Raw genomic sequence first — 27,621 nt, 5'->3', positions numbered from 1 at the left:
TATGCACTGACTTCTTATTCAGTTAAAACTTGAATAAGGCTCATGTGCATGTATGCATGCTAAGTCACTTCAATCGTGTCTGGCTTTGTGACCCTGTGGACCGTAGCCCACCAGGCTCCTCTGTCCAAGGGATTTTCCAGGCAAGAATACTGAAGTGGGATACCATGTCCTTCTACAGGGTATCTTCCTGACCTAGGGTTTGAACTCCTGTTTTTTATGTATCCTGCATTGGCAGGAGAATTGCATAAAAAGTAAATAAAAACAGTTGAACTTTTCTGAGTTGTTTTCCCATGTGTTAAAATAATCTTTGCTAGTAATTATTAATGTTTTATTTTACTTAGATTCAGCAGAATGATCTGAAATTTCAAGTGATCAATCCCTGTGTGTTAAGCAAACTGAGTCCCAAAAGATTAGCCATAATGATTGTTTATGCTGTGAGACATCATTACATTGTTTTGTTCAGAAATTGCTTAAAATTATGCAGCACAGGGAACACATTCTGGAGGGACCAACGAATTATACAAAATATACTCACTACAGTTAAGTAATGTTAAATTTTGTTGACATTTACAGAGTTTGCCACAAGGTATATTGGACGCCTTTTTGGTTTCGTTTTGGATTGCTCAAAGGCAGCAGGCAGTGAGGGAAAATCAAGGTAACTGTAGAAAAGGGTTTAGGGTAACACAAAACTCGTATTTATTTGTTTCATTATTCTACTAGTATATTTGAAGTTTCTAAACAGTGCTAGCTCCTGCAAGGTTTGGGGGAGATGAAAAATAACTATCTGTTTTTTCAAAAATTTGAAATTTAGATTATTTTACAAAGTAATTAATAGGTGAATGAATTGTTAGACATAACACTTGAAAAGTGGTGAGACACCTCTAGGAAGAAGTGAAATTTCACCCAAGATCTGATGGATGCATAGAAGGATAAAGCCAACTAGATTGTAAAGACAGAAGGAAGGGCTTCTGCTTCAACTATGTACAAAATTCATGATCACATCTGAGAAACTGACAGTACTCATGATGGCTGAAGCCTGGGAATTACATGAAAACTTCAAAAGAAGTGAGACTACTCTGAAAAGAAGGGGTTGCTTATCAAAGGTTAAGTTAGCCAAGCTTTGGGACTCTATCCTATGTCAATAGAAAATAGTAAGCTATGATTTGCATGTTAGAAAGTACACTCTAGTTACAATGAACAGAGAAAGGATGGATAAGATAAACGTTTGGACAATAATACAGTAAGTTGTGATAGTGGCCTAAATTACAAGTAGACAGGTTTGAAAAAAAAATAGGTTAAATAATTAGTATGTTCAATATCTAATTTTTATCAGTGAAGTTTAGAAAGATATATGAAGCATATTTTCTTGGCTTTGTGCCTGAATAACTGGCTGGAAGATGACACCACTTACTGAGTTAGAAAATGCACACTTCAAAGCAGATGAAAAATATAGGATGGTTTTCAAATTGCTGAAATCTCTTTTGAGCATGCTATATTGAGAAACTTTGGGAATACCTAAATGAAGTTGTCTGTGAATCTCTTGAATATATACCTAGAGATCAGAGGTGAAATCTGGCCTAGAAATTTAGACTTTTGTGACACAAAAGTGACAACCATCCCCAGAACATTTGATGAGAGCTTCACAAGAGTGTGCAAAAAATGACACAGGATGGCTTAGGAACGAAATGTAAAGTAATGCTTTAATTAAAACATAAACACAGGGAGTGGAGCCACAAGAAGAGTAAACGTGGACAGAAAGATGGGATTCTGATGACTTGCAAACCAAACCAAACCAAAACAATGGTGTTCATGAAAACTAATGTCAATGATATCTGAGGCTACATAGACAACAGAAAAGAAGTCTCCATTGCCTATGGAAGAAGAAGATTGTTGGTGAACTTGGAGTGAGTAATTGTATAACAATTATGGTGAGAACAATTTCAGAATACAAGTTGATATATAAATGCTAAAAATGAAGCAAATGACTCTCCAGGATGTTTAGTACTGAAAGAATGAAGAGGACAGTGGTTGATGGATAAAGGAAAAGGAAAAGAAGTCACAGGTCATTAGTAATGATTTCAGCATGTATCTTGTTTTTAAACTGATGGGGAAGATCAAATAAATTAGTAGAGGATGAACATATGGGATGAACAAAACAGCTTGGGAACCAAAATATAAGTTTATATATTAGAAAGAGAATTTGTATGTTGTGAATAGTCATTGTGGCAATTGATCACAGAGTCTAAGCTGTTTAGGGTGAGCATTGAATAAAGGAGGCAACGGTAGGTAAAGGATACTTAGGGTTAAAGTGATTGAGCGGATACATAAAAGGTTGTAGTGTCATAAATGATGTAAAGGGAAAGTTCAGAAAGTTGTGGTCATAGGATGAGTTTTTGATTTTGGATAGCTACTATTTTATCAATTGTCACATAAAACAAGCTTCAAAATGGAATCACTGGAGTTGAATGCTCAAGAGGAATAGCAGTGGGGTCCCTGATTCCAAGATCAAGGATCTAAGAAACCAAGGTATGAAATAAGTGGTGTTCATGATGATGGCAAATTTGTGGAAGATAAACATGATGGCATCAACACCTGAGCCTTCGGTGAATAAGAGGGAGCGACCTGGATGCATATGTGATGACAGTGAATATGGGGACAAGTCTCTAAGCATCAGGGAGGTGTACCTGAATGCAAGGCATAGCAAAAAACAGGAAAGAATGCTCCAGCATTAACAATGCCTTGTTTCACCTGCCAGATTTAACATATGTGGTTTCAAATGGAACAGCCTTTGGAAACCTGGAGAGAAATACATTTTCAAGGATGATCCAAGTTTCAGTTTAAAGAAAGGAAACTAAAGTGACTGAAGATATTGGTGAGTTTGGTAACGTCAGAGCAAGAGCTACACAGACTCCAACACATCAGAGAAATATAAGTACTAGAAAAATTAAGAGCCAGGAAAGGTGATGATCTGAGATCACAAGTCAATGAGACAATGAAAAAAGACCTCAATTGTGTATATGTACCACAGCTTTCTTACCCATTCATCTGCTGATGGACATCTAGGTTGCTTCCATGTCCTGGCTATCATAAACAGTGCTGCAATGAACATTGGGGTACACGTGTCTCTTTCCCTTCTGGTTTCCTCAGTGTGTATGCCCAGCAGTGGGATTGCTGGATCATAAGGCAGTTCTATTTCCAGTTTTTTAAGGAATCTCCACACTGTTTTCCATAGTGGCTGGACTAGTTTGCATTCCCACTAACAGTGTAAGAGGGTTCCCTTTTCTCCACACCCTCTCCAGCATTTATTGCTTGTAGACTTTTGGATCACAGCCATTCTGACTGGCGTGAAATGGTACCTCATAGTGGTTTTGATTTGCATTTCTCTGATAATGAGTGATGTTGAGTATCTTTTCATGTGTTTGTTAGCCATCTGTATGTCTTCTTTGGAGAAATATATATTTAGTTCTTTGGCCCATTTTTTGATTGGGTCATTTATTTTTCTGGAATTGAGCTGTAGGAGTTGCTTGTATATTTTTGAGATTAGTTGTTTGTCTGTTGCTTTGTACATATACCCAATGGAGTATTACTCAGCCATTAAAAAGAGTACATTTGAATCAGTTCTAATGAGGTGGGTGAAACTGGAGCCTATTATACAGAGTGAAGTAAGCCAGAAAGAAAAACACCAATACAGTATACTAACGCATATATATGGAATTTAGAAAGATGGTAACAATAACCCTGTATACGAGACAGCAAAAGAGACACTGACTTATAGAACAATCTTTTGGACTCTGTGGGAGAGGGAGAGGGTGGGACGATTTGGGAGAATGGCATTGAAATATGTATAATATCATATATGAAATGAGTCACCAGTCCAGGTTCCATGCACAATACTGGATGCTTGGGGCTGGTGCACTGGGATGACCCAGAGGGATGGTATGGGGATGGAGGAGGGAGGAGGTTTCAGGATGGGGAACACATGTATACCTGGGGCAGATTCATTTTGATATATGGCAAAACCAATACAATATTGTAAAGTTAAATAAATTAAAATTAGAAAAAAGAAAAAGACTTCAAAATATTGCAAAAAGAATAAGCTACAGTCATAGGTGTGAAGGCATTGCACAGTCTTTTGAGAATAAGCCTAAATCTGAATACTATTAATACTGATGGAATGAAAAACCATGTATGCGCACTCAGTTGGTGTCTGACTCATGGACAGTAGCCTGCCAGGCTTCTCTGTCTATGGGCTTTTCCAGGTAAGAATACTGGAGTGAGTTGCCATTTCCTCCTCCAGGGGATCTTCCAACACAGGGATCCAACCCTTGTCTCCCACATCTCCTGCATTGGCAGGAGAATTCTTTGCTACTGCGCCGCCACGTGGGAAGCCCATTTTAAGAGCTAAAATTTACTCACTTAGCACATACTGCATGAAAGTCACTATTTTAATCACTTAAGGTATACAAACTTAGAGATCACCTTTCCAAAATTTTCTGATTAATGGGGAAATTCTTGCCTCTATGAAAAGAGTTCATTTCTGTAAACTATGAGTTGAGGTCGGGGAGTCCAGAACTAGTTCATGAGCTATTTTGCTTCACCCCACACTAATCATGAAACAGCAAGAGGGTTTAAGCTCCCACTCTCAGCTTCCATATCTGAAAATGAAGATGATAGCTTATCACCAGTTGATAGGGTTGATGGAAAGATGATCTGAGATGAAGTAGTAGAAAAAATTTAAAAAATCAAACATATCTGCTCAAATGAAGATCATTAAAAGCTGTTTCTTTTAATAAACCAGAAATCGGTTTTTAGTTCTACAAAATTATCTTGATTTTTTCTTCTCCTGTTTTGCATTTAGATGTTAGGAGCCACCTGATAAATATGTCTTCTGAGTTATTTTAATGTATTTTTAATCATCCCATACATATTTCAGAAAAAGCAAGACTACCTATGTTTCTAAGGGCTTTTCTCCCTTTAATTCCCAAATATTACATAGTAATTGAAGGAAAAATTAGAAATCATAGTAAGAGAACAAAATAAAATAAAAATCATCCTGAATCGTTGATATAAAGATGGTCAGATTTAAAATTACCTTTCATACTATCCCTTCTGAAATTATTTTTTAATTTATTGTTTTCTGTTAATTAACAATTTTCAAAGAATTAGCATTTTTGTTTAAAGTATTTCAATAATTAAAAAAATTTTTGCTCAAATAACTCTGTCTTTATTTACTTTTATTAAAAATAGATAAGAAATTGTTCAATTATGTTAGATTTTAAATAAAATGCCATGTTTCTATCTTTCCAAACCCCACAGAATTTCATACTTTGGAGATTCTGCAGAGAACAAATCACTTCATTCTGAAACCAGAATTTGCACGGAGAGTCTCCTTTGAATGTGTCCAACATAAGATCAGGGTGGATCAGAATCAGTTCCCAACATTTGCTTGATTATCTCTAAGGGAGATAAGAATACTCAGACTGTGTGCTCTAGGGGGTTTTATTGTTAAAAACAAAAGTTAAATCTCTACTATGGCAAAAGGCAATTATTCTGCAGTGTCTGAGTTTATCCTCTTGGGACTCACAGATAATCCGGAACTTCAAGCCACTCTCTTTGGTGTGTTCCTAGTAATCTATTTTGCTAGTGTCCTGGGTAATCTTGGTTTGATTGTGTTAATACAAGTCAGCCCGCAGCTTCACACACCCATGTATTTTTTTCTCAGCCATCTGGCTTTTATTGATTTTTCTTTTACTTCGTCTGTCACCCCAAACACCTTGGTGAATTTCCTGTGTGAAGTTAAAAGTATAACATTTTATGCATGTGCCATTCAGGTGTGCTGCTTCATCACATTTGTAGTTTGTGGACAGTATTTGCTCTCAATCATGGCCTATGACAGGTATGTTGCCATTTGCAACCCTTTACTCTATGCCATCCTCATGCCTAAAAAGCTCTGTAATCGGATCATTGCTAGCACATATATTTATGGATTCGTCGTGGGTCTTGTGCAGACAGTTGCAACATTCCTCTTGTCTTTCTGTGGCTCCAATAGGGTCAACCACTTCTACTGTGATGACGTTCCCTTGGTCGCACTGGCTTGCTCTGCCACTCATGTCAAAGAGCTGATGCTGTTAATCATTGCTGGGTTCAACACACTTTGCTCTCTACTGATCGTGATCATTTCTTATATCTTCATCCTCTTTGCCATTCTGAGGATTCGTTCTACTGAAGGAAGGCAAAAAGCCTTTTCTACCTGTGTTTCTCATCTCACCTCCATCACCATATTTTATGCAACAATCATTTTTATGTACCTCCTGCCCAATTCAAGCCATTCTCTGAACACAGATAAATTTGCTTCAGTGTTCTATGTGGTAGTGATTCCCATGTTAAACCCATTGATCTACAGCTTGAGGAATCAGGAAGTAAAGAATGCACTGAAGAGAATTATAGAAAAGTTGCATTTGGCTATCAAATAACTGAAAAAATCAAGGACAGGGAGGAATCAGAGGACATGGAGTTGTGGCTTATCTAGAGTCAAAATGCTGATAAATGATAGGGTCAAATTCCTCACTTCCAGTGTTCATATTTACTCAACATGTCTTACCCACTCTGTCATTCTTGATGATTTACACGTGAAAGGCCTTTTGTAAATTTTGAGGTGTTAAATTTAAAAGGAGAAAGAGACAGACAAACAAGGAAAGACAGAGAGTGAAACAGAGATAGAGATATCTTAACATGTTTGAAAAGACATCTTCATAATTAAAGAAATGGAACATTGGGCATAGTGCCTTTATCTGAATTCTGTGTCATATGGGTCATACTAAGATAGACCAACATTTGGTATCTTATATTTCAAATTTGCTGCATAGATAATCTGGAAAATAAGGCAAAGATTAATAGCAAGATTTTTTTTTTTCCAACAGGCTGAATAATCTTCCTAACACTCATCTACTTGCATTCAGCTCAAAGAGTAGCACCAGCAGAGCCACCTTGACATTGAGCCCTTGGTGACCCCGATCCTGACACTGTGTCAGTTTAGTTCACTAGAGCTCTTTCCTGCCATATAACTCCTTGCTTGTTCTGTATCAATTGTGATTAGGAACATGGACTCTTCCTTCACACAGTTTGGCCAACAATTTTAGTTTTTCCAAGTAATAGCTGTTATCTTGGGTAAATTATTATATTTCATATCTCTTTTTCTTGGTTTCTTCATCTACAATAGTAATAGTTCCTTTGTCCTGGACTGATTGTGAAGATTAAATAAGATTATGACTATAAAAGGCTTATATAGTTCGTAATACATGCCAAGCGCTTCATGAGCATTGACTATTACACCTAATTAGTAACATTATTTTCAGCATTGTTATTGCATGCATAACCTTTTTAGAAAGAGTTGGCAACGTGATATGCTTTATTTTAAAATCAACAAAATGAAAATATAAAAGCTAACAAGTTATTATATTGTCATCATTAAAACTATTTCATTCCTTTTCATTTTTGTTTCAAATTGATATAAGTGACTTTTTAAACTGTACATATTTAAAGTGTTCAATTTGATAAGTTTTGAAACATCACCACGTGAAAATGCTGAACACGTTTGTCCCATCCCCCAAGGTTTCTCCTCCACTGACCCTGGGCAACCACCAACTGGTTCCTGTCACTATGATCGCTTTGCGACTCTTAAATGCATGCTGCATATGCTAAGTTGCTTCAGTTGTGTCTGACTGCTTATTTCCTACATTTTATATAAATGGAATCAGCAATATGAACTCTTTAAGACAGAGAAATTTTATATTTCAGAAGTGCAAACAGCTTCATGTTGAACATGTGGCATATTCTCTGAAAGTCCATTGCCCACACCACTGAGATGTTGTGCAGCGTCCACACCACTGAGCTATTCTAAGGCCATTCTACCTCCCACGCATGTGTGCATGCTGTCCCTTCAGTCATGTCCTTGTGACCCCATGGACTGTAGCCCACCAGACTCCTCTGCCCATGGGATTCTCCAGGCAAGAATACTGGAGTGGGGTGCCATGCCCTCCTCCAGGGGATCTTCCCGATCCAGGGATGGAAGAGGGGCCCTGGCTTCTCCTGCATTGGGAGGAAGGTTGTTTACCACCAGCACAAACTGGGAAGCCCATCCTACCTCCCACTGCCCCTACATTTCATCACAATTGCTTTTATTAATTTTGTTGGGTATAGTTGCTTTACAATACTGCATTAGTTTCTTGCCGTACAGCAAAGTGAATTAGTCACACATATACATATATCCATTCTTTTTTTCAATTCACTTCCCATTTAGGTCACCACAGAGCACTGAGTAGAGATCCCTGTGCTATACAGTGGGTTCTCTTCAGTTATCTATTTCATACAGAACAGTGTGTATATGTCAATCCCAATCTCCCAATTCACTCATCTGTCTTTCCTCCCTTGGCAATCATAAGTTTCTTTTCTATATCTGTAATTCTATTTCTGTTTTGCAAACAAGTTCATCTGTACCATTTTTGTAGATTCCACATAAAGGGAGATTATACATTTGTCTTTCTCTTTCTGACTTACTTCACTCACTTGGACAGTCTCTAGGTCCATCCCTGTTCCTGTTAATAGTATTGTTTCATTCTTTTTATGACTCATTGGAAAAGACTCTGATGCTGGGAGGGATTGGGGACAGGAGGAAAAGAGGATGACAGAGGGTGAGATGGCTGGATGGCATCACTGACTCAATGGATATGAGTGTAAGTGAACTCCGGGAGTTGGTGATGGACAGGGAGGCCTAGCATGCTGCAATTCATAGGGTTGCAAAGAGTCGGACATGACTAAGAGACTGAACTGAACTGAACTGAATTAAAGATTCCATTAATCTGGTCCCATCACTTCATGGGAAATAGACGGGAAAACAGTGGAAACAGTGTCAGACTTTATTTTTTGGGGCTCCAAAATCACTGCAGATGGTGATTACAGCCATGAAATTAAAGGACAGTTACTCCTTGGAAGGAAAGTTATGACCAACCTAGATAGCATATTCAAAAGCAGAGATAGTGCTTTGCCAACAAAGGTCCATCTAGTCAAGACTATGGTTTTTCCAGTGGTCATGTATGGATGTGAGAGTTTGACTGTGAAGAAAGCTGAGTGCTGAAGAATTGATGCTTTGGAACTGTGGTGTTGGAGAGGACTCTTGAGAGTCCCTTGGACTGCAAGGAGAGCCAACCAGTCCATCCTAAAGGAGATCAGGCCTGGGTGTTCATTGGAAGGACTGATGCTGAAGCTGAAACTCCAATACTTTGGCCACCTGATTCGAAGAGCTGACTCATTGGAAAAGACCCAGATGCTGGGAGGGATTGGGGGCAGGAGGAGAATGGGACGACAGAGGATGAAATGGCTGGATGGCATCACGAACTCGATGGACATGGGTTTGGGTGAACTCCAGGAGTTGGTGATGGACAGGGAGGCCTGGCCTGCTGCGATTCATGGGGTCGTGAAGAGTCAGATATGACTGACTGAACTGAACTGAAGATTCTATTGTACATATGTAACACATTTTCTTTATCCCTTCCTCTGTTAATGGACATTTAAGTTGCTTTCATGTCCAGGCTATTGCAAATTATGCTGCAATGTACATTGGGGTGCATTCTTAGAAATTATGATTTTCTTCAGATATATGTCCAGGTGGGCTTCCCCAGTAACTCAGCTGGTAAAGTTGCCCAGGAGACCTGGTTTCAATCCCTGGGTGGGGAAGATCACTCAAAAGAGGGCATGGCAACCCACTCTAGTATGCTTGCCTGGAGAATCCCCATGGACAGAGGAGCCTTGTGGGTGACAGTCCATAGGGTTGCAAAGAATCGGACATGAATAAGCAACTAAGCACACAGATGGTAGCTGTAGTTTTATTTAAGGAACTTCCATTCTGTTCTCCATAGTGGTTATACCAATTTACATCCCCACCAACTGTATAGGAGGGTTCTTTTTTCTCCATACCCTCTCTAGCATGCATTATCTGTAGATATTTTCAAGATGGATAGACATTTCTCCAAAGAAGACATATAGATAGTAAAAAAAAAAAAAAAAAAATACATGAAAAGATGCTCAATATCACTAATTGTTAGTGAAATGCAGATCAAAACTACAGTTGGGTAGCAATGACAACCCACTCAAATATGCTTGCCTGGAGAATTCCATGGACAGAGGAGTCTGGCAGGCTACATATAGTCCATGGGGTCTCAAAGAGTTGGACAGGACTGAGCGAATATCACTCACTCACCCACTTACCTAGTTGGCCATTTTAAATTTATTTTTGAATGGCCATTTTAAATTTAGTTTTTCTTATGTTTGTGAGCATATTTGAAACTGATTTTTTTTTTTTTTTGGTTCTTCCATTCCTGCTATTAAAATAAGCATATATTTTCTTGAAACAAAATTTGAGCTATTTTTTGCATTTAGTAAGGATTGCACTAATAAAACGTTAATTTATTTAGTTCCACTTTTCAAAGTGAAAACAGAGATAAATTCAGTTGAATCTTCTTCTGTGTGTCTGGTGCTGGATGAAACTCTTTAAATGGATGGTATCAGCTAATCATTATAAAACTCTACTGAGACGGGTATCTAAAAAACAAAAAAGTCCAGGAGGAGCCAAGATGGCGGAGGAGTAGGACGGGGAGAACACTTTCTCCCCCACAAACTCATCAAAAGAGCATTTAAACGTCGAGTAAATTCCACAAAACAACTTCTGAATGCCGGCAGAGGACATCAGGCACCCAGAAAAGCAACCCAACTCTTCGAAAGGAGGTAGGAAAAAATATTAAAAACAAAAAAAAAAGAGACAAAAGAGGGAGGGACGGAGTTCCGTCCCGGGAAGGGAATCTTAAAAAGAGAGAAGTTTCCAAACATCAGGAAACCTTCTCACTGCCGAATCTGTGCCGAGCTTTGGAAGCACAGAGGGCAACATAACAGGGAGAAAAAATAAATAAACAATTTAAAACTCGCAGATTGCGAGCCCGACGGTAACTCCCCCAGCAGAGAAGCAGCGCAGACGCCTGCATCCGCCATTAGCGAATCGGGGCTGGGCAGGGAGGCGCGGCGTGGGCTGCATCGCTGAGAGTAAGAATCTGGCCTGAATACCCTGAGCGCTATCTGAGCGAAATAATTTGGGCTAGCAAACCAGACTGTGGGATACCTACCACGCGAAAAGCCAGCCCTAACCTAAGACCGCCAGGCCCGCGCACGGAACAAAGGACTGAACAGAGATAGCCGGCTGCAGATCTTCCCCCTCCGGTGACAGGCAGCCAGAGCCGGAAGGGGGCAATCGCAGCCCCAGAGAGACATTATCTATAAAATTGTAAGCAGGCTTCTTTGCTAACTAAAACTTCTTGGGGGTCTGGACGGTCAACATCTGCCTGAGAAGGTGCGCCGGTTTTACATCCAGATAACCGAGTGGCGGGGAGGCGATAAGTCGCAGCATTGGCGCTCGTCTGGGAAGAGCAAATTGGCGCTCGGACCTGGGAAGAGCACAAAACGCAGGCCCAACTGAGTCTGCGCCTCTGAGGACTACCCGAGTGCCTGAACCTGAGCGGCTTGGACCTGGGAGGTGCATGCAGCCCAGGGCCAGCCTCGGATTGTTCCCGGCGGAACAACCTAGAGTCCGAGCAGTGTGGACAGGGAGGCTACACGTGCCGTGAGCGGGGGCAGACCCAGGGTGGCTGAGGCACTGCGAGCCCACGCCAGTGTTATTTGTTTGCACCCTCCCTCCCTCCCTCCCCACAGCGCGACTGAACAAGTAAGCCTAAAAAAAAAAAAAAAAAAAGTGTCCTCCACCGTGCCCTTTGAGTCAGGGCGGAAACCAGATACTGAAGAGACTAGCAAACAGAAGAAGATATAACAGAGGGAAACGCCTTGGAAGCTACAGGCAATAGATCAAAACCCTGTGGTTACTACGGACTACATAGGAAGGGGCCTATAGATCTTGAGAAATATAAATCTGACCAAGGAACTAGCCAAAAATGAACTGAACCCACAACACCCACAAAAAAAGAAACAAAAAAGTCCTAGATATATTTTTATTATTTTTACGATCATTCTTTCTTTTTTTTTTTTTTTAATTAAAAAAAAAAATTTAATTCCTCTATTGTTCCTTTAATTTTAAATTTTATAACCTATTAATTTGCAAAAAAAAAAAAAAAGACCCTATTTTTTTCTTCTCCAGCAAACTTCATATATATATATTTTATAATTTTTTGACCTTGTTGTTTTTTTTTTGTTGTTGTTGGTTTTTGTTTTTTTCTTCTTTTCTTTAACATTGTATTTTTGAAATTCCAAACTCTACTCTAGATTTTTAATTTTTGCTTTTTGGTATATGTTATCAATTTTGTACCTATAGTTTTTTTTTATATAATTTCTGTGATTTTTTTTTTCTTCTTCTTCTCTGTTTGTTTCTCTTCTTCTTTTATATAACATTGTATATCTGAAATTCCAAACTTTACTCTAGATTTTCAATTTATGCTTTTTGGTATTTGATATCAATTTTGTACCTGTATTTTCTTTATAATTTTTGTGACATTGTTCGTATTTGTTTGTTTGTTTTCTCTCTTTATTTTTCTTCTTCTTTTTTTTTTTTTTAACATTGTGTTTTTGAAATTCCAAACTCTACTCTAGATTTTTAATTTTTGCTTTCTGGTATTAGTTATCAATTTTGTACCTGTACTTTCTTTATAATTTTCGCGACCTTGTTTGTTTTTGTTTGTTCATTTTTTCTCTCTTTCTTTTCCTTCTTCTTTTCTTTAACATCGTATTTTTGAAATTCCAAACTATACTCTAGATTTTTAATTTTCGCTCTCTGGTATTAGTTATCAATTTTGTACCTGTACTTTCTTTATAATTTTCGCGACCTTGTTTGTTTTTGTTTGTTCGTTCTTTCTCTCTTTCTTTTCCTTCTTCTTTTCTTTAACATCGTATTTTTGAAATTCCAAACTCTACTCTAGATTTTTAATTTTTGCTTTTGTGTATTTGTTACCAATTTTGTACCTTTAAGGACCCAATCTTCAGGACCCATTTTTCACTAGGGAGTGAGATTACTGGCTTGACTGCTCTCTCTCCCTTTGGACCCTCCTTTTTCTCCACCAGGTCGCCTGTGTCTCCTCCCTAACCCCTCTCTACTCTACCCAACTCTGTGAATTTCTGTGTGTTCCAGACGGTGGAGAACACTTAGGGAACTGATTACTGGCTGGATCTGTCTCCCTCCTTTTCACTCCCCCCTTTTATCCTTCTGGCCACCTCTGTTACCTTCCTCCTTCTTCTCTGTATAACCCCGTGAACATCTATGAGTGGTCCAGTTGTGGAGTGCACATAAGGAAGTGACTACTGGCTAGCCCACTCTCTCCACAATTGATTCACCTCATCTCATTTGGGTCACCTCTAACTCCCTCCTCCCTCTTCTCTTCTCCATGTAACCCTGTGAACCTCTCTGAGTGACCCTCACTGTAGAGAAACTTATCATCTTTAATGTAGATGTTTAATCAATGGTGCTGTATAGAAGGAGAAGTTTTGAAACTACTGTAAAAATAAGACCGATAATCGGAAGCAGGAGACTTAAGTCCAAACCCTGACTCCAGGGAACTCCTGACTCCAAGGAACATTAATTGACAGGAGCTCATCAAATGCCTCCATACCAACACTGAAACCAAGCACCACACAAGGGCCAATAAGTTCCAGGGCAAGACATACCAAGCAAATTCTCCAGCAACAAAGGAACACAGTCCTGAGCTTCAAGATACAGGCTGCCCAAAGTCACCCCAAAACTATAGACATCTCATAACTCATTACTGGACATTTCATTGCACTCCAGAGAGAAGAAATACAGCTCCACCCACCAGAACACCAACACAAGCTTCCCTAACCAGGAAACCTTGACAAGCCACCTGTACAAACCCACACACAGTGAGGAAACGCCATAATAAAGAGAACTCCACAAACTGCCAGAATACAGAAAGGACACCCCAAACTCAGCAATTTAAACAAGATGAAGAGACAGAGGAACACTCAGCAGATAAAGGAACAGGATAAATGCCCACCAAACCAAACAAAAGAGGAAGAGATAGGGAATCTACCTGATAAAGAATTCCGAATAATGATAGTGAAATTGATCCAAAATCTTGAAACTAAAATGGAATCACAGATAAATAGCCTGGAGACAAGGATTGAGAAGATGCAAGAAAGGTTTAACAAGGACCTAGAAGAAATAAAAAAGAGTCAATATATAATGAATAATGCAATAAGTGAAATTAAAAACACTCTGGAGGCAACAAATAGTAGAATAACAGAGGCAGAAGACAGGATTAGTGAATTAGAAGATAGAATGGTAGAAATAAATGAATCAGAGAGGATAAAAGAAAAACGAATTAAAAGAAATGAGGACAATCTCAGAGACCTCCAGGACAATATTAAACGCTACAACATTCGAATCATAGGGGTTCCAGAAGAAGAAGACAAAAAGAAAGACCATGAGAAAATACTTGAGGAGATAATAGTGGAAAACTTCCCTAAAATGGGGAAGGAAATAATCACCCAAGTCCAAGAAACCCAGAGAGTACCAAACAGGATAAACCCAAGGAGAAACACCCCAAGACACATATTAATCAAATTAACAAAGATCAAACACAAAGAACAAATATTAAAAGCAGCAAGGGAAAAACAACAAATAACACACAAGGGAATTCCCATAAGGATAACAGCTGATCTTTCAATAGAAACTCTTCAAGCCAGGAGGGAATGGCAAGACATACTTAAAATGATGAAAGAAAATAACCTACAGCCCAGATTATTGTACCCAGCAAGGATCTCATTCAAGTATGAAGGAGAAATCAAAAGCTTTTCAGACAAGCAAAAGCTGAGAGAATTCTGCACCACCAAACCAGCTCTCCAACAAATACTAAAGGATATTCTCTAGACAGGAAACACAAAAACAGTGTATAAACTCAAACCCAAAACAATAAAGTAAATGGCAACGGGAACATACTTATCAGTAATTACCTTAAATGTAAATGGGTTGAATGCCCCAACCAAAAGACAAAGACTGGCTGAATGGATACAAAAACAAGACCCCTACATATGTTGTCTACAAGAGACCCACCTCAAAACAGGGGACACATACAGACTGAAAGTGAAGGGCTGGAAAAAGATTTTCCATGCAAATAGGGACCAAAAGAAAGCAGGAGTAGCAATACTCATATCAGATAAAATAGACTTTAAAACAAAGGCGGTGAAAAGAGACAAAGAAGGTCACTACATAATGATCAAAGGATCAATCCAAGAAGAAGATATAACAATTATAAACATATATGCACCCAACACGGGAGCACCACAGTACGTAAGACAAATACTAACAAGTATGAAAGGAGAAATTAACAATAACACAATAATAGTGGGAGACTTTAATACCCCACTTACACCTATGGATAGATCAACTAAACAGAAAATTAACAAGGAAACACAAACTTTAAACGATACAATAGACCAGTTAGACCTAATTGATATCTATAGGTCATTTCATCCCAAAACAATGAATTTCACCTTTTTCTCAAGCGCACATGGAACCTTCTCCAGGATAGATCACATCCTGGGCCATAAAGCTAGCCTTGGTAAATTCAAAAAAATAGAAATCATTCCAAGCATTTTTTCTGACCACAATGCAGTAAGATTAGATCTCAATTACAGGAGAAAAACTATTAAAAATTCCAACATATGGAGGCTGAACAACACGCTGCTGAATAACCAACAAATCACAGAAGAAATCAAAAAAGAAATCAAAATTTGCATAGAAACGAATGAAAATGAAAACACAACAACCCAAAACCTGTGGGACACGGTAAAAGCAGTCCTAAGGGGAAAGTTCATAGCAATACAGGCACACCTCAAGAAACAAGAAATAAGTCAAATAAATAACCTAACTCTACACCTAAAGCAACTAGAAAAGGAAGAAATGAAGAACCCCAGGGTTAGTAGAAGGAAAGAAATCTTAAAAATTAGAGCAGAAATAAATGCAAAAGAAACAAAAGAGACCATAGCAAAAATCAACAAAACCAAAAGCTGGTTCTTTGAAAGGATAAATAAAATTGACAAACCATTAGCCAGACTCATCAAGAAACAAAGGGAGAAAAATCAAATCAACAAAATTAGAAACGAAAATGGAGAGATCACAACAGACAACACAGAAATACAAAGGATCATAAGAGACTACTATCAACAATTATATGCCAATAAAATGGACAACGTGGAAGAAATGGACAAATTCTTAGAAAAGTACAACTTTCCAAAACTGGACCAGGAAGAAATAGAAAATCTTAACAGACCCATCACAAGCATGGAAATTGAAACTGTAATCAAAAATCTTCCAGCAAACAAAAGCCCCGGTCCAGACGGCTTCACAGCTGAATTCTACCAAAAATTTAGAGAAGAGCTAACACCTATCCTGCTCAAACTCTTCCAGAAAATTGCAGAGGAAGGTAAACTTCCAAACTCATTCTATGAGGCCACCATCACCCTAATACCAAAACCTGACAAAGATCCCACAAAAAAAGAAAACTACAGGCCAATATCACTGATGAACATAGATGCAAAAATCCTTAACAAAATTCTAGCAATCAGAATCCAACAACACATTAAAAAGATCATACACCATGACCAAGTGGGCTTTATCCCAGGGATGCAAGGATTCTTCAATATCCGCAAATCAATCAATGTAATACACCACATTAACAAATTGAAAAATAAAAACCATATGATTATCTCAATAGATGCAGAGAAAGCCTTTGACAAAATTCAACATCCATTTATGATAAAAACTCTCCAGAAAGCAGGAATAGAAGGAACATTCCTCAACATAATAAAAGCTATATATGACAAACCCACTGCAAACATTATCCTCAATGGTGAAAAATTGAAAGCATTTCCTCTAAAGTCAGGAACAAGACAAGGGTGCCCACTTTCACCATTACTATTCAACATAGTTTTGGAAGTTTTGGCCACAGCAATCAGAGCAGAAAAAGAAATAAAAGGAATCCAAATTGGAAAAGAAGAAGTAAAACTCTCACTATTTGCAGATGACATGATCCTCTACATAGAAAACCCTAAAGAGTCCACCAGAAAATTACTAGAAATAATCAATGACTACAGTAAAGTTGCAGGATATAAAATCAACACACAGAAATCCCTTGCATTCCTATACACTAATAATGAGAAAACAGAAAGAGAAATTAAGGAAACAATTCCATTCACCATTGCAACGGAAAGAATAAAATACTTAGGAATATATCTACCCAAAGAAACTAAAGACCTATATATAGAAAACTATAAAACACTGGTGAAAGAAATCAAAGAGGACACTAATAGATGGAGAAATATACCATGTTCATGGATTGGAAGAATCAATATAGTGAAAATGAGTATACTACCCAAAGCAATTTATAGATTCAACGCAATCCCTATCAAGCTACCAACAGTATTCTTCACAGAGCTAGAACAAATAATTTCACAATTTGTATGGAAATACAAAAAACCTCGAATAGCCAAAGCGATCTTGAGAAAGAAGAATGGAACTGGAGGAATCAACTTACCTGACTTCAGGCTCTACTACAAAGCCACAGTTATCAAGACAGTATGGTACTGGCACAAAGACAGAAATATTGATCAATGGAATAAAATAGAAAGCCCAGAGATAAATCCACGCACATATGGACACCTTATCTTCGACAAAGGAGGCAAGAATATACAATGGATTAAAGACAATCCCTTTAACAAGTGGTGCTGGGAAATCTGGTCAACCACTTGTAAAAGAATGAAACTGGACCACTTTCTAACACCATACACAAAAATAAACTCAAAATGGATTAAAGATCTAAACGTAAGACCAGAAACTATAAAACTCCTAGAGGAGAACATAGGCAAAACACTCTCCGACATACATCACAGCAGGATCCTCTATGACCCACCTCCCAGAATATTGGAAATAAAAGCAAAAATAAACAAATGGGACCTAATTAACCTTAAAAGCTTCTGCACATCAAAGGAAACTATTAGCAAGGTGAAAAGACAGCCTTCAGAATGGGAGAAAATAATAGCAAATGAAGCAACCGACAAACAACTAATCTCAAAAATATACAAGCAACTCCTACAGCTCAACTCCAGAAAAATAAACGACCCAATCAAAAAATGGGCCAAAGAACTAAATAGACATTTCTCCAAAAAAGACATACAGATGGCTAACAAACACATGAAAAGATGCTCAACATCACTCATTATCAGAGAAATGCAAATCAAAACCACTATGAGGTACCATTTCACACCAGTCAGAATGGCTGCGATCCAAAAGTCTACAAATAATAAATGCTGGAGAGGGTGTGGAGAAAAGGGAACCCTCTTACACTGTTGGTGGGAATGCAAACTAGTACAGCCACTATGGAGAACAGTGTGGAGATTCCTTAAAAAACTGGAAATAGAACTGCCTTATGATCCAGCAACCCCACTGCTGGGCATACACACTGAGGAAACCAGAAGGGAAAGAGACACGTGTACCCCAATGTTCATCGCAGCACTGTTTATAATAGCCAAGACGTGGAAGCAACCTAGATGTCCATCAGCAGATGAATGGGTAAGAAAGCTGTGGTACATATACACAATGGAGTATTACTCAGCCATTAAAAAGAATACATTTGAATCAGTTCTAATGAGGTGGATGAAACTGGAGCCTATTATACAGAGTGAAGTAAGCCAGAAGGAAAAACATAAATACAGTATACTAACGCATATATATGGAATTTAGAAAGATGGTAACAATAACCCGGTGTACGAGACAGCAAAAGAGACACTGATGTATAGAACAGTCTTATGGACTCTGTGGGAGAGGGAGAGGGTGGGAAGATGTGGGAGAATGGCAATGAAACATGTAAAATATCATGTAGGAAACGAGTTGCCAGTCCAGGTTCGATGCATGATGCTGGATGCTTGGGGCTGGTGCACTGGGACGGCCCAGAGGGATGGTATGGGGAGGGAGGAGGGAGGAGGGTTCGGGATGGGGAACACATGTATACCTGTGGCGGATTCATTTTGATATTTGGCAAAACTAATACAATTATGTAAAGTTTAAAAATAAAATAAAATTGGAAGAATAAAAAAAAAATAAATAAATAAAAAAAAAAAATAAAAAATAAAAAAAAAAAAAAAAAAAAAAGTCCAAAACAGTTTATGTAGTTCTTTAATAAGCATGCAGCTAATAACTAGAAAAAAATGAGTTTAATTTTGGTAAAACAGATTTTTAGTGACTATTTTAAACATTTTTAACTATAGCATCAGAGAAGACTCTCAAGAGTCCCTTGGACTACAGAGCAATCAAACCAGTCAATTCGAAAGGAAATATCTGTCCTGAATATTCATTGGAATGACTGATGCTGAGGCTGAAGCTTCAATACTTCGTCCACCCTATGCAAAGAGACAACTCATTGGAAAAGACCCTAATGCCGGGTAAGTTTGAGGGCAGGAGGAGAAGCGGATGAGAGAGGATGAGATGGTTGGATGACACCACCAACTTGATGGCCATGAGTTTGAGTAAGCTCCAGGAATTGGTGATGGACAGAGAAGCCTGGCGTGCTTCAGTCCATGGGGTCACAAAGAGCTGGACAGGACTGAGCAACTGAACTGAACTGGTTTTGAACATTGATCCAAATTCATTTACAAACTAAATTTAAATTATTTGTTTAATTAGAAAAATAATTTGAAAGATAGATGAGCCTGAATCTGGCACAATGAATGAATCTTTCATGAGGCTCACATAATCTGGAAAAGAAAATAAAGGGAAAAGTCACCACACTTGGGGAAAAAGCTCTTTTCCTTTATCATTTCTTTGCCTTCCAGTGATGTTAATTTCAGAAGTTTCTGAGAATATTCCATCATCTCCCAAAAACTAGATTCTTTATAGTTTCTAAAAGGTGTAACCATGTTTCACTTCTACACTTTGGCATCACTTGGTCCCTTTGCTATTACATAACAGCTTTGGCTTAGAATATAAGGAAAGGATTTTTTTTTAATATAAATTTATTTATCTTAATTGGAGGTTAATTACTTTACAATATTGTATTGGTTTTGCCATACATCAACATGAATCCGCCCCAGGTATACATGTGTTCCCCATCCTGAACCCCTCTCCCCCCACCCTCCCCGTACCATCCCTCAGGGTCATCCCAGTGCACCAGCCCCAAGCATCAAGGATCATGTATCGAACCTGGACTGGAGCTCTGAGGCACAAGTTTTTCATGTAAGTTGAGATATTCAGAAGAAATGAATTCTAATGGTCCTCATCCTGGATTATTACTTATATAATAAAATATCAGCATCCTATGCTTAATTTAATTATCTAAAAACCAAATTAAGTGACAAGAAGAAGGTCTGAGGGAAAAAAAATCAGTCTGTAAATATATAAGTACTAATGGGTTTTCCTCATAGATAACACTGTAATGTTACTATGAAGCAGTCAAACTATATTAAAACATTGGCTTCTCTGAACTAATATGTAAATAAAAAATATAATTAAGGGAATATGAGGTACTTATACATAAGCAACAAAAATTAAACTCATCAGAATATTTACATTCTATTTTTTTAAATATTTACATTCTAAACATATTTCTTGAAAGTCTAGTACTTCTACAACAATTTATTTTGTTAAATTAATAAATCATACTTCAAGAAAATTTAACTTTATATGTTTTTCTACTTATCATTTTCAAAAAGGTAAAATGGGTTAAAGCTCACTTTCTTTATTTTGTAAATCCTGATTTTCACATTGCTAAACATAAATGCATATGACCTGTTTCTTCGAATTGGTAAGAGGATTAAATGAGTTGATAACATTCAAAATTAGGCTAAGCAATAGCAAGCACTCAATAAATGTCAGGTATTTTTGTTCTTTTTCTTTGTTGCTAGTAAATAAATTGTACAAGTGAGTGATGGTCTTTGTTTAAATATATCATGTAAAAATAAGTTGTAAAGAAAGTGTGCTGTCCTTTTTAAAATAATTCAATTGTCACTCAAGAAACTGAAAAGAATTGAGAGGAGCTTGCTTTCTGTACCAAAGGGTTTGTTTTCTTACTCAGGTTAGAGTAATTTTTTGCCTTTTTAAAAATTTATATACAAATATATTATTTTTGAAATTATTTCCATTATAGGTTACTACAAGGTATTGAGTAGAGTTCCCTGCCACACAGTAGATCTTTATTGCATGTCTATTTTTTAATTAGAAATTTAACATTCTATTCAGAGTAAGTCAAACAAGTGGAATCAAATGTCATAAATTTTTAGTTAGGCAAAAATTCATAATTTTTCTAAAATACATATATTATATATATTATTTATATAAGTATATACAAAAGATTTTCTATTACTTTTGATAAAGGTTTAAGAAAGAACATCCCCCCCCCAAAAAAAAAGAAGAGATGGAGAAATTGGAAAGCATAAACTAAATGAAATGGGAGCACTGATTACAAAATAGAAAAAGTGAAATGAATGAGGTAAAAGTAAGAGATCATCATATAGTCCAGTTGTTTTTAAACATGCTTGCTCATTAGACATATATCTGGAGCTATGAAAAAAAAAATACCTTTATACCATTATTTCTTCAAATACATTTTCTGCCCCTATCTCTCTCTCTTCTCTTTCAGGGATCCCTTTAATGTGAATATTATTATACTTGATATAGACACAGAGGTCTCTTAAACTCTCCTCATTTTTATAAATTTTGTCTTCTTGTTGCTGTTCTTATTGGGTGATTTTCACTATTCTATCTTCCAAATCATTTTTCTCTAACATTGATTCCCTCTCATATATATATATATATATATATATATATATCTTTTAAAATTTCAGTTATTGTATTCAGTTGTGTTGGTTCTTTCTTATATTTTCTGTCTCTGTTGATGTTTCTCACTGAATCTCACCATTCATTTTCTGAGTTTGGTGAACCTCCTTTGACCATTTCTTTGAACTCTGTATCAGGTAAACACTTATCTAAAGACCATTTCATTAGGGTTTGTTCTGGGGTTTTATTTTGCTCTTTTGTTTGGAACTCATTCCTTTGTCTCCTCATTATGTCTGACTTTTGATTTCTGTTCCTACGAATTAGGCAAAACATCTACCTCTCCTTGTCTTGAAGGAGTATCTTTGTGTGGGTGAATCTCTTGTGTCCACTGCTTGCAACTGGTGACTTTGGCAGGTTGACTCCAGCTAGAGTGAGTGTAGGCCTGGGATAGACCTGGGGAAGTGCTGCTCCTAAGACTGCATAAAATGTGGATTTTGATATTTTAGCTGAGGGAATGATGTTTCACAGTACAGTTTTAAAGGCCACACAGAATTGTATGTGTCTGTTTAGGAAGAAGCTGAATAACATAAATGACTGCTAATAGTAAGGGATTAAAATTGTGTGGACATGAAAACTCCAATTAGTGTTTCAACATTGCTATTGTAAATAATCATTGGAAGCAAAAAGGTAAAGTGAAACTCCAGAAGAGCGGAGTTCCTCAAGTGAGGCATTAAGATTCTTGCAGTTTGAACTTCTCTACCTGTGCAAGAGAAACTTCCTATGTTGTTTCTCTGTGTTTTGTATGTGATATGTGAGAATATGTGTGAATATCCATCATATAAATATGCACTCACAAGGCATAGTTGCAGTGACTAGAAGCACCATGTTCTCTGTCAAACCTGACTTAAAAATCTGAGGATTCATTCAACTCACAAGATTCTAAACACACTTCATGGCAACATACATGGGTTTCTTACAAATTAAGTGCAGAAGAGGAAATAGTTCCCTTGTACAATATACCTCAAGGCTTCCCTATTGGCTCGGGGTGAAGAATTCAGCTGCCAATGCAGGAGACGCAGGTTTGATCTCTGATTGAGAAGATGCCCTGGAGAAGGAAAGGGCAACCCACTCCAGTATTCTAACCTGAAAAATGCTATGGACAGAGGAGCCTGGTGGGCTAGAATCCATAGGGTCACAAAAAAGTCAGACATGACTTAGCAACTAAACAACAACAACATTACAAACCTCAAATTGTGTTTTATATAAAGACTGTAACTAGCAAAGTCACCTTCCAAAATGGTAAAATGATAATGTTAAATCAGTAATTTAATTAATTTTTATGAACTGTCAAAATAATAAAAGAACTTAGAAACACTAATTTTTAAATTTCATGTCATGATCTATAAGGGTGATTGAATAAATGACATTGTAGCCTAAGATTATTTCTATTTGAACATATGAGAATCTATTATAAACCATGTTTTCCAATTATATGTAAAAATCTGTTAATGATACCTCTAAGTACAGATAATCTATAATTAGGTTTCCCAGCTGGCTCAGTGAATCTGCCTGCCAATGCTGGGGACCTGAGTTCTATCCCTGGGTCAGTAAGAACCCCGGGAGAAAGGAGTGGTAACCCACTCCAGTATTCTTGTCTGGGAAATCCCATGGGCAGAGGAAACTGGTAGGCTACAGTCCATGGGGTCACAAAGAATCTGACGAAACTTAGCAAACTAAATAACAATAACACAGTGATCTATAATTAGGGCTTCCCAGGTGACTCTAGTGGTAAAGATTCTGCCTGCAGTGCAGGAGACACAGGAGAGGCAAATTCAAGCCCTGAGTTGGAAAGATCCCCTGGAGTAGGAAATGGCAGCCCACTCCAGAATTCTTCCCTGGAGAATCCAATGCACTGAGAAGCCTGGTAGGGTACAGTCCAAAGTGTTGCAAAGAATTGGACAAGACTGGGACATGACTGAGCAACTGAACTGAACTGAACTGAGAGACTAAGAGTGCAATCTGTAATACCCTTTACTCTTGACAAACAAAGTGTTAAGAGAACAAACTTCAAATAGATTTGAATTTGAACTTAGAATATTCCTATTATTAGTTATGTGACCTTAGACAATTTATAAATTATTGAGACCTAGAAGTGAAACTTTACACTCCAGTAGATTTGATATATAGGATTCATTGGAACTAGGTGATTAAAATCCTGGAAGGTAGTAGAAATATAACTAAGCTTTGTCTTTCTTATTGAGACAAACTTTTGAGAACTTAAATGATTGATTTTTAGTTACACATAAAAGCATTTATATAACAACACATAGAACTTATGGGCTCCCCAGGTGGCCCTAGTGGAAAAGAATCTGCCTCCAGGAGACATATGAGATGCAGATTTGATTTCTGGGTGAGGAAGTTCCCCTGGAGAGCATGGCAATCCACTCCAGTATTCTTGCCCAATAAATCCCATGAACAGAAGAGCCTGACAGGCTGTAGTCCATGGATTCACAAAGAGTTGAAGGTGACTGAAGTGACTTAGCAGGCATAGCACTTATTATAACAGGATACAGTTCTAAGCCTTTCACAAACATTAACCTGTTTAACCTTCAAAACCAATCAACTATTTGGTTCCCATTATTTTGTAAATTTGGAAAGAGAGTCATGTAGAGTTCAGGTCAATTGTCCCGAGTTTCGCAGCTAATAAAAGAAGAAGATAGAATTCAAACTCATGCAGTCTTGGTTCTAGAGTCCTGAGTTCTAAGAAAAAAGATGCTGCTACCTTTGTTTGGGATACATGTATATGTGTTTGGGAGTGTATTTGTGTTTGCTTTTGAAGATGATTTCATGGTCTTTAAATGCTACTATGGTCTGAGAAGGACTCAGAATCAAACTGACTTTGCAGAATTTACCTGGGTCCTTGTAGTAATTATCAGGGTCTGTTGAAGTAATAATCACATTTTCAGTTTACTGGTAAAGAAATTACAAGCAATGTCAAAAAGGGAAATACTGCCTTACTTTTCTTCTTGTATTTAATACAATGTTATTATTATTATTTTCTTACTTTTAATATCTTTAAAGTTTCAAAACCTTTTCCCAAGACATTTTTCACCTCTTTGTTTCTTAGACTATAGATGAGTGGGTTCAACATGGGGATCACCTCAGTGTAAAACACAGATGCCATTTTGTCTGTGTCCAGGGAGTGGTTTGACTCGGGTTGCAGGTACATAAAGATCAGCATGCCATAAAAAATAGTAACAGCCACCATGTGGGAGCCACAGGTAGAAATGGCCTTGAGTCGTCCCTGGGTAGAGCAGATCCTTAGGATGGCGGTGATGATGAAGAGGTAGGAGGTGAGGACAATGGAAGATGAACAGATGATATCAAAACCAGCAAAGGCAAAGATCAGAATTTCCTTCATGCGTGTGTCTGAGCATGACAGAGCCAAGAGAGGAAGGTCATCACAGTAGAAATGGTTAATGACATTGGGGCCACAGTAGGTTAGACGGAAGGTGATGATGGTATGGAACAGGGCAACCAGAAAGCTGTATACATATGGAACTGCCACTAGTCGAATGCAGACTCTCTTTGACATCAGTGTGGAATAATGCAGGGGACTACAGATGGCTACATAGCGATCATAGGCCATGGAAGCTAAGAGGAAACACTCCGTGATCATGAAGGTGAGAAAACAGCCCAGTTGCATCGCACAAGCATAGAAAGCAATAGTATTGTGCTCCACAACAAAGTTCACCATCATCTTTGGTGTGACAGCAGAGGAGTAGCAAAGATCAACAAAGGCCAAGTGACTGAGGAAATAGTACATAGGCGTGTGCAGTCGAGCATCAGTTCTGATCAAGGTAATCAAGCCCAGGTTGCCCAGCACCGTGACCAGATAAATGACCAAGAACACCACAAAGCAGGGGACCTGAAGCTCTGGCCATTCTGTAATTCCCTTGAGAATGAATTCAGTGACAAAAGTAAGATTCACTTTAGCCATTTAATCTGATGGATTTTGAAGAGTTTGTTGTGAGTTGAATAAAAACGACACCTTCTACAGCTTCTGCCAGTGTTGGGGAGGTGATCATTGGCATCTTCTATCCGTGAGTCACTCCACCTTGTGGGCAAAAGGCATGTCCAATGACATGCCGTTCTTGCTCCAGGGAAAGGAATCTACTACTCTCAGAGTAGTCTTCTTAAGCCTTACTTTGCTTTATGATGTAGAAAATGATGAAAAATTAAATAGTATCTGAAAGAAAGCTGATGAAAAATTAAATAGTATCTGAAAGAAAGCACTTGAGATAATTAATAGTAATATTCCAGTGTTTCTGGTGCCACCAAGGTTTTGGTGCCCATGTATGTTACAGGGAATAACTTACTCCTTGTTGGATATATTTCTTTCCTTTAACCTTTGTTTCCTGTGGCATTTGTTCACTGAAAGAACACTGTTCATACATATTGGTCTACTTTGGAAAACCCTGCTCCTCTGCCTGAATGTTAAATCAAAGTGCGTTTGTTCAGGACCCTGTCCACTTGTGGACGGCTACAGGAGGGAAGAAATGATCACATCCTCTGCCCAAGGCTTGCCATTCCAGGAGATAACTGCAAAACTAATGGACTTTTTACTTTACTTCTTCACCCTCCCCTCATCTCTGTTCTGTAAAAGAACCTGTCATCTGGACCCCCATTAGATGATTATTTTGAGACATCAGTCTGCTATCTTCTTTTTCTGCTGGCTTTCTGCATAAAGTCAAAATTCCTTGCCTCAACACCTAAACTCACAGTTAATTGGCTTGCCTTGCAGTAAGCAGAGTGAGCTTGGATTAGGTAACATATGTAGCAGTTAAAAATACATAACAGATACATGAAAGTACACTTTTATTTCCCTGTTTTTCAATTTTGTGTAACTTCCCAAAGCTTTAAAATATAAAAATGATCTAGCATGACTTACTTACTTTTATAAAATAAGTACTTGGTGCTATGTAAGTTAAAAGGTAATTAATCAGATCTATGGGAAACTATCATTTTATTTGCATAGGAATTAAATAGCCTTAACATTATTTTCCAATTCCAAAATTGACTACATTTTGTAGTTTGTTTCTAAGAGATAACATTAAGTAGTCTGTTAGATAATTTTTTCTGTACTATATGTAGATGAACACCTTTTCCCATAAACATGTGTCAGTATATTTCAGGGGCTTAAAATACCCAAAGTACTTACCTTCAGTTGTAAATGAAGTTTTGTGGAAGCATGTATAGTAGTTCTTGGTGAATGCTTCAGAATAATTACTTGTATTTTTGACAGCTCTGGAAAAATAAGACTAGTTTCTCTAAATCCAATGTTAGCCTGTTTGAATTTTATTTTTGATCCTGTCTTTATTTCCCACATAGTGTAACCATGAAATATTAACAAAAAAGGAGCCTCAATACATTACTGTGTATAACTCCTTCATATTTCAAATTTTATTTATTAATACTATTATTATTTATCTGTTGAAGTTGAGGACTGTCCTTACAGATACTCTACATAGTGCAAAACATGAATTCACCTGTGGTATGGGTTTCCCTCACAGCTCAGTTGGTCTACCTGCAGTGCAGGAGAACCTACTTCAATTCCTGGGTCGGGATAATCCACTAGAGAAGGGATAGGCTACCCACTGCAGTATTCTTGGGCTTCTTTTGTGGCTCAGCTGGTAAAGAATCCACCAGCAATGCGGGAGACTTGGGTTCAATCCCCAGCTTAGAAAGATCCCCTGGAGAGGGGAAAGGTTACCCACTCCAGGATTCTGGCC

At 37.7% G+C, this 27,621-nt stretch overlaps 2 protein-coding genes across 2 annotated transcripts; one reads left to right on the top strand and one right to left on the bottom strand.

Moving 5' to 3' along the window:
• Nucleotides 1-5,486: 5,486 nt before the first annotated feature.
• LOC133261456 (olfactory receptor 5AL1-like) lies at nt 5,487-6,473 on the top strand. The gene has a single exon (XM_061439937.1). It carries the CDS (start codon nt 5,532-5,534, stop codon nt 6,471-6,473), a length of 942 nt encoding a protein of 313 aa, XP_061295921.1. The 5' UTR covers nt 5,487-5,531.
• Nucleotides 6,474-24,881: 18,408 nt separating this feature from the next.
• On the bottom strand, nt 24,882-25,829 carry LOC133261079 (olfactory receptor 8U3-like). The gene has a single exon (XM_061439651.1). It carries the CDS (start codon nt 25,827-25,829, stop codon nt 24,882-24,884), a length of 948 nt encoding a protein of 315 aa, XP_061295635.1.
• Nucleotides 25,830-27,621: the final 1,792 nt, after the last annotated feature.

Source organism: Bos javanicus, chromosome 15 (assembly GCF_032452875.1).
Source record: "Bos javanicus breed banteng chromosome 15, ARS-OSU_banteng_1.0, whole genome shotgun sequence".
Taxonomy (NCBI): Eukaryota; Metazoa; Chordata; class Mammalia; order Artiodactyla; family Bovidae; genus Bos; species Bos javanicus.
Note: the sequence above shows the minus strand (reverse complement) of the source record. Positions and strands in the feature narration are given on the sequence as shown.

Coding starts and splice junctions, on each gene's coding strand:
- LOC133261456 (XM_061439937.1), top strand. CDS start 5,532: ATGGCAAAAGGCAATTATTCTGCAGTGTCTGAGTTTATCCTCTTGGGA.
- LOC133261079 (XM_061439651.1), bottom strand. CDS start 25,829: ATGGCTAAAGTGAATCTTACTTTTGTCACTGAATTCATTCTCAAGGGA.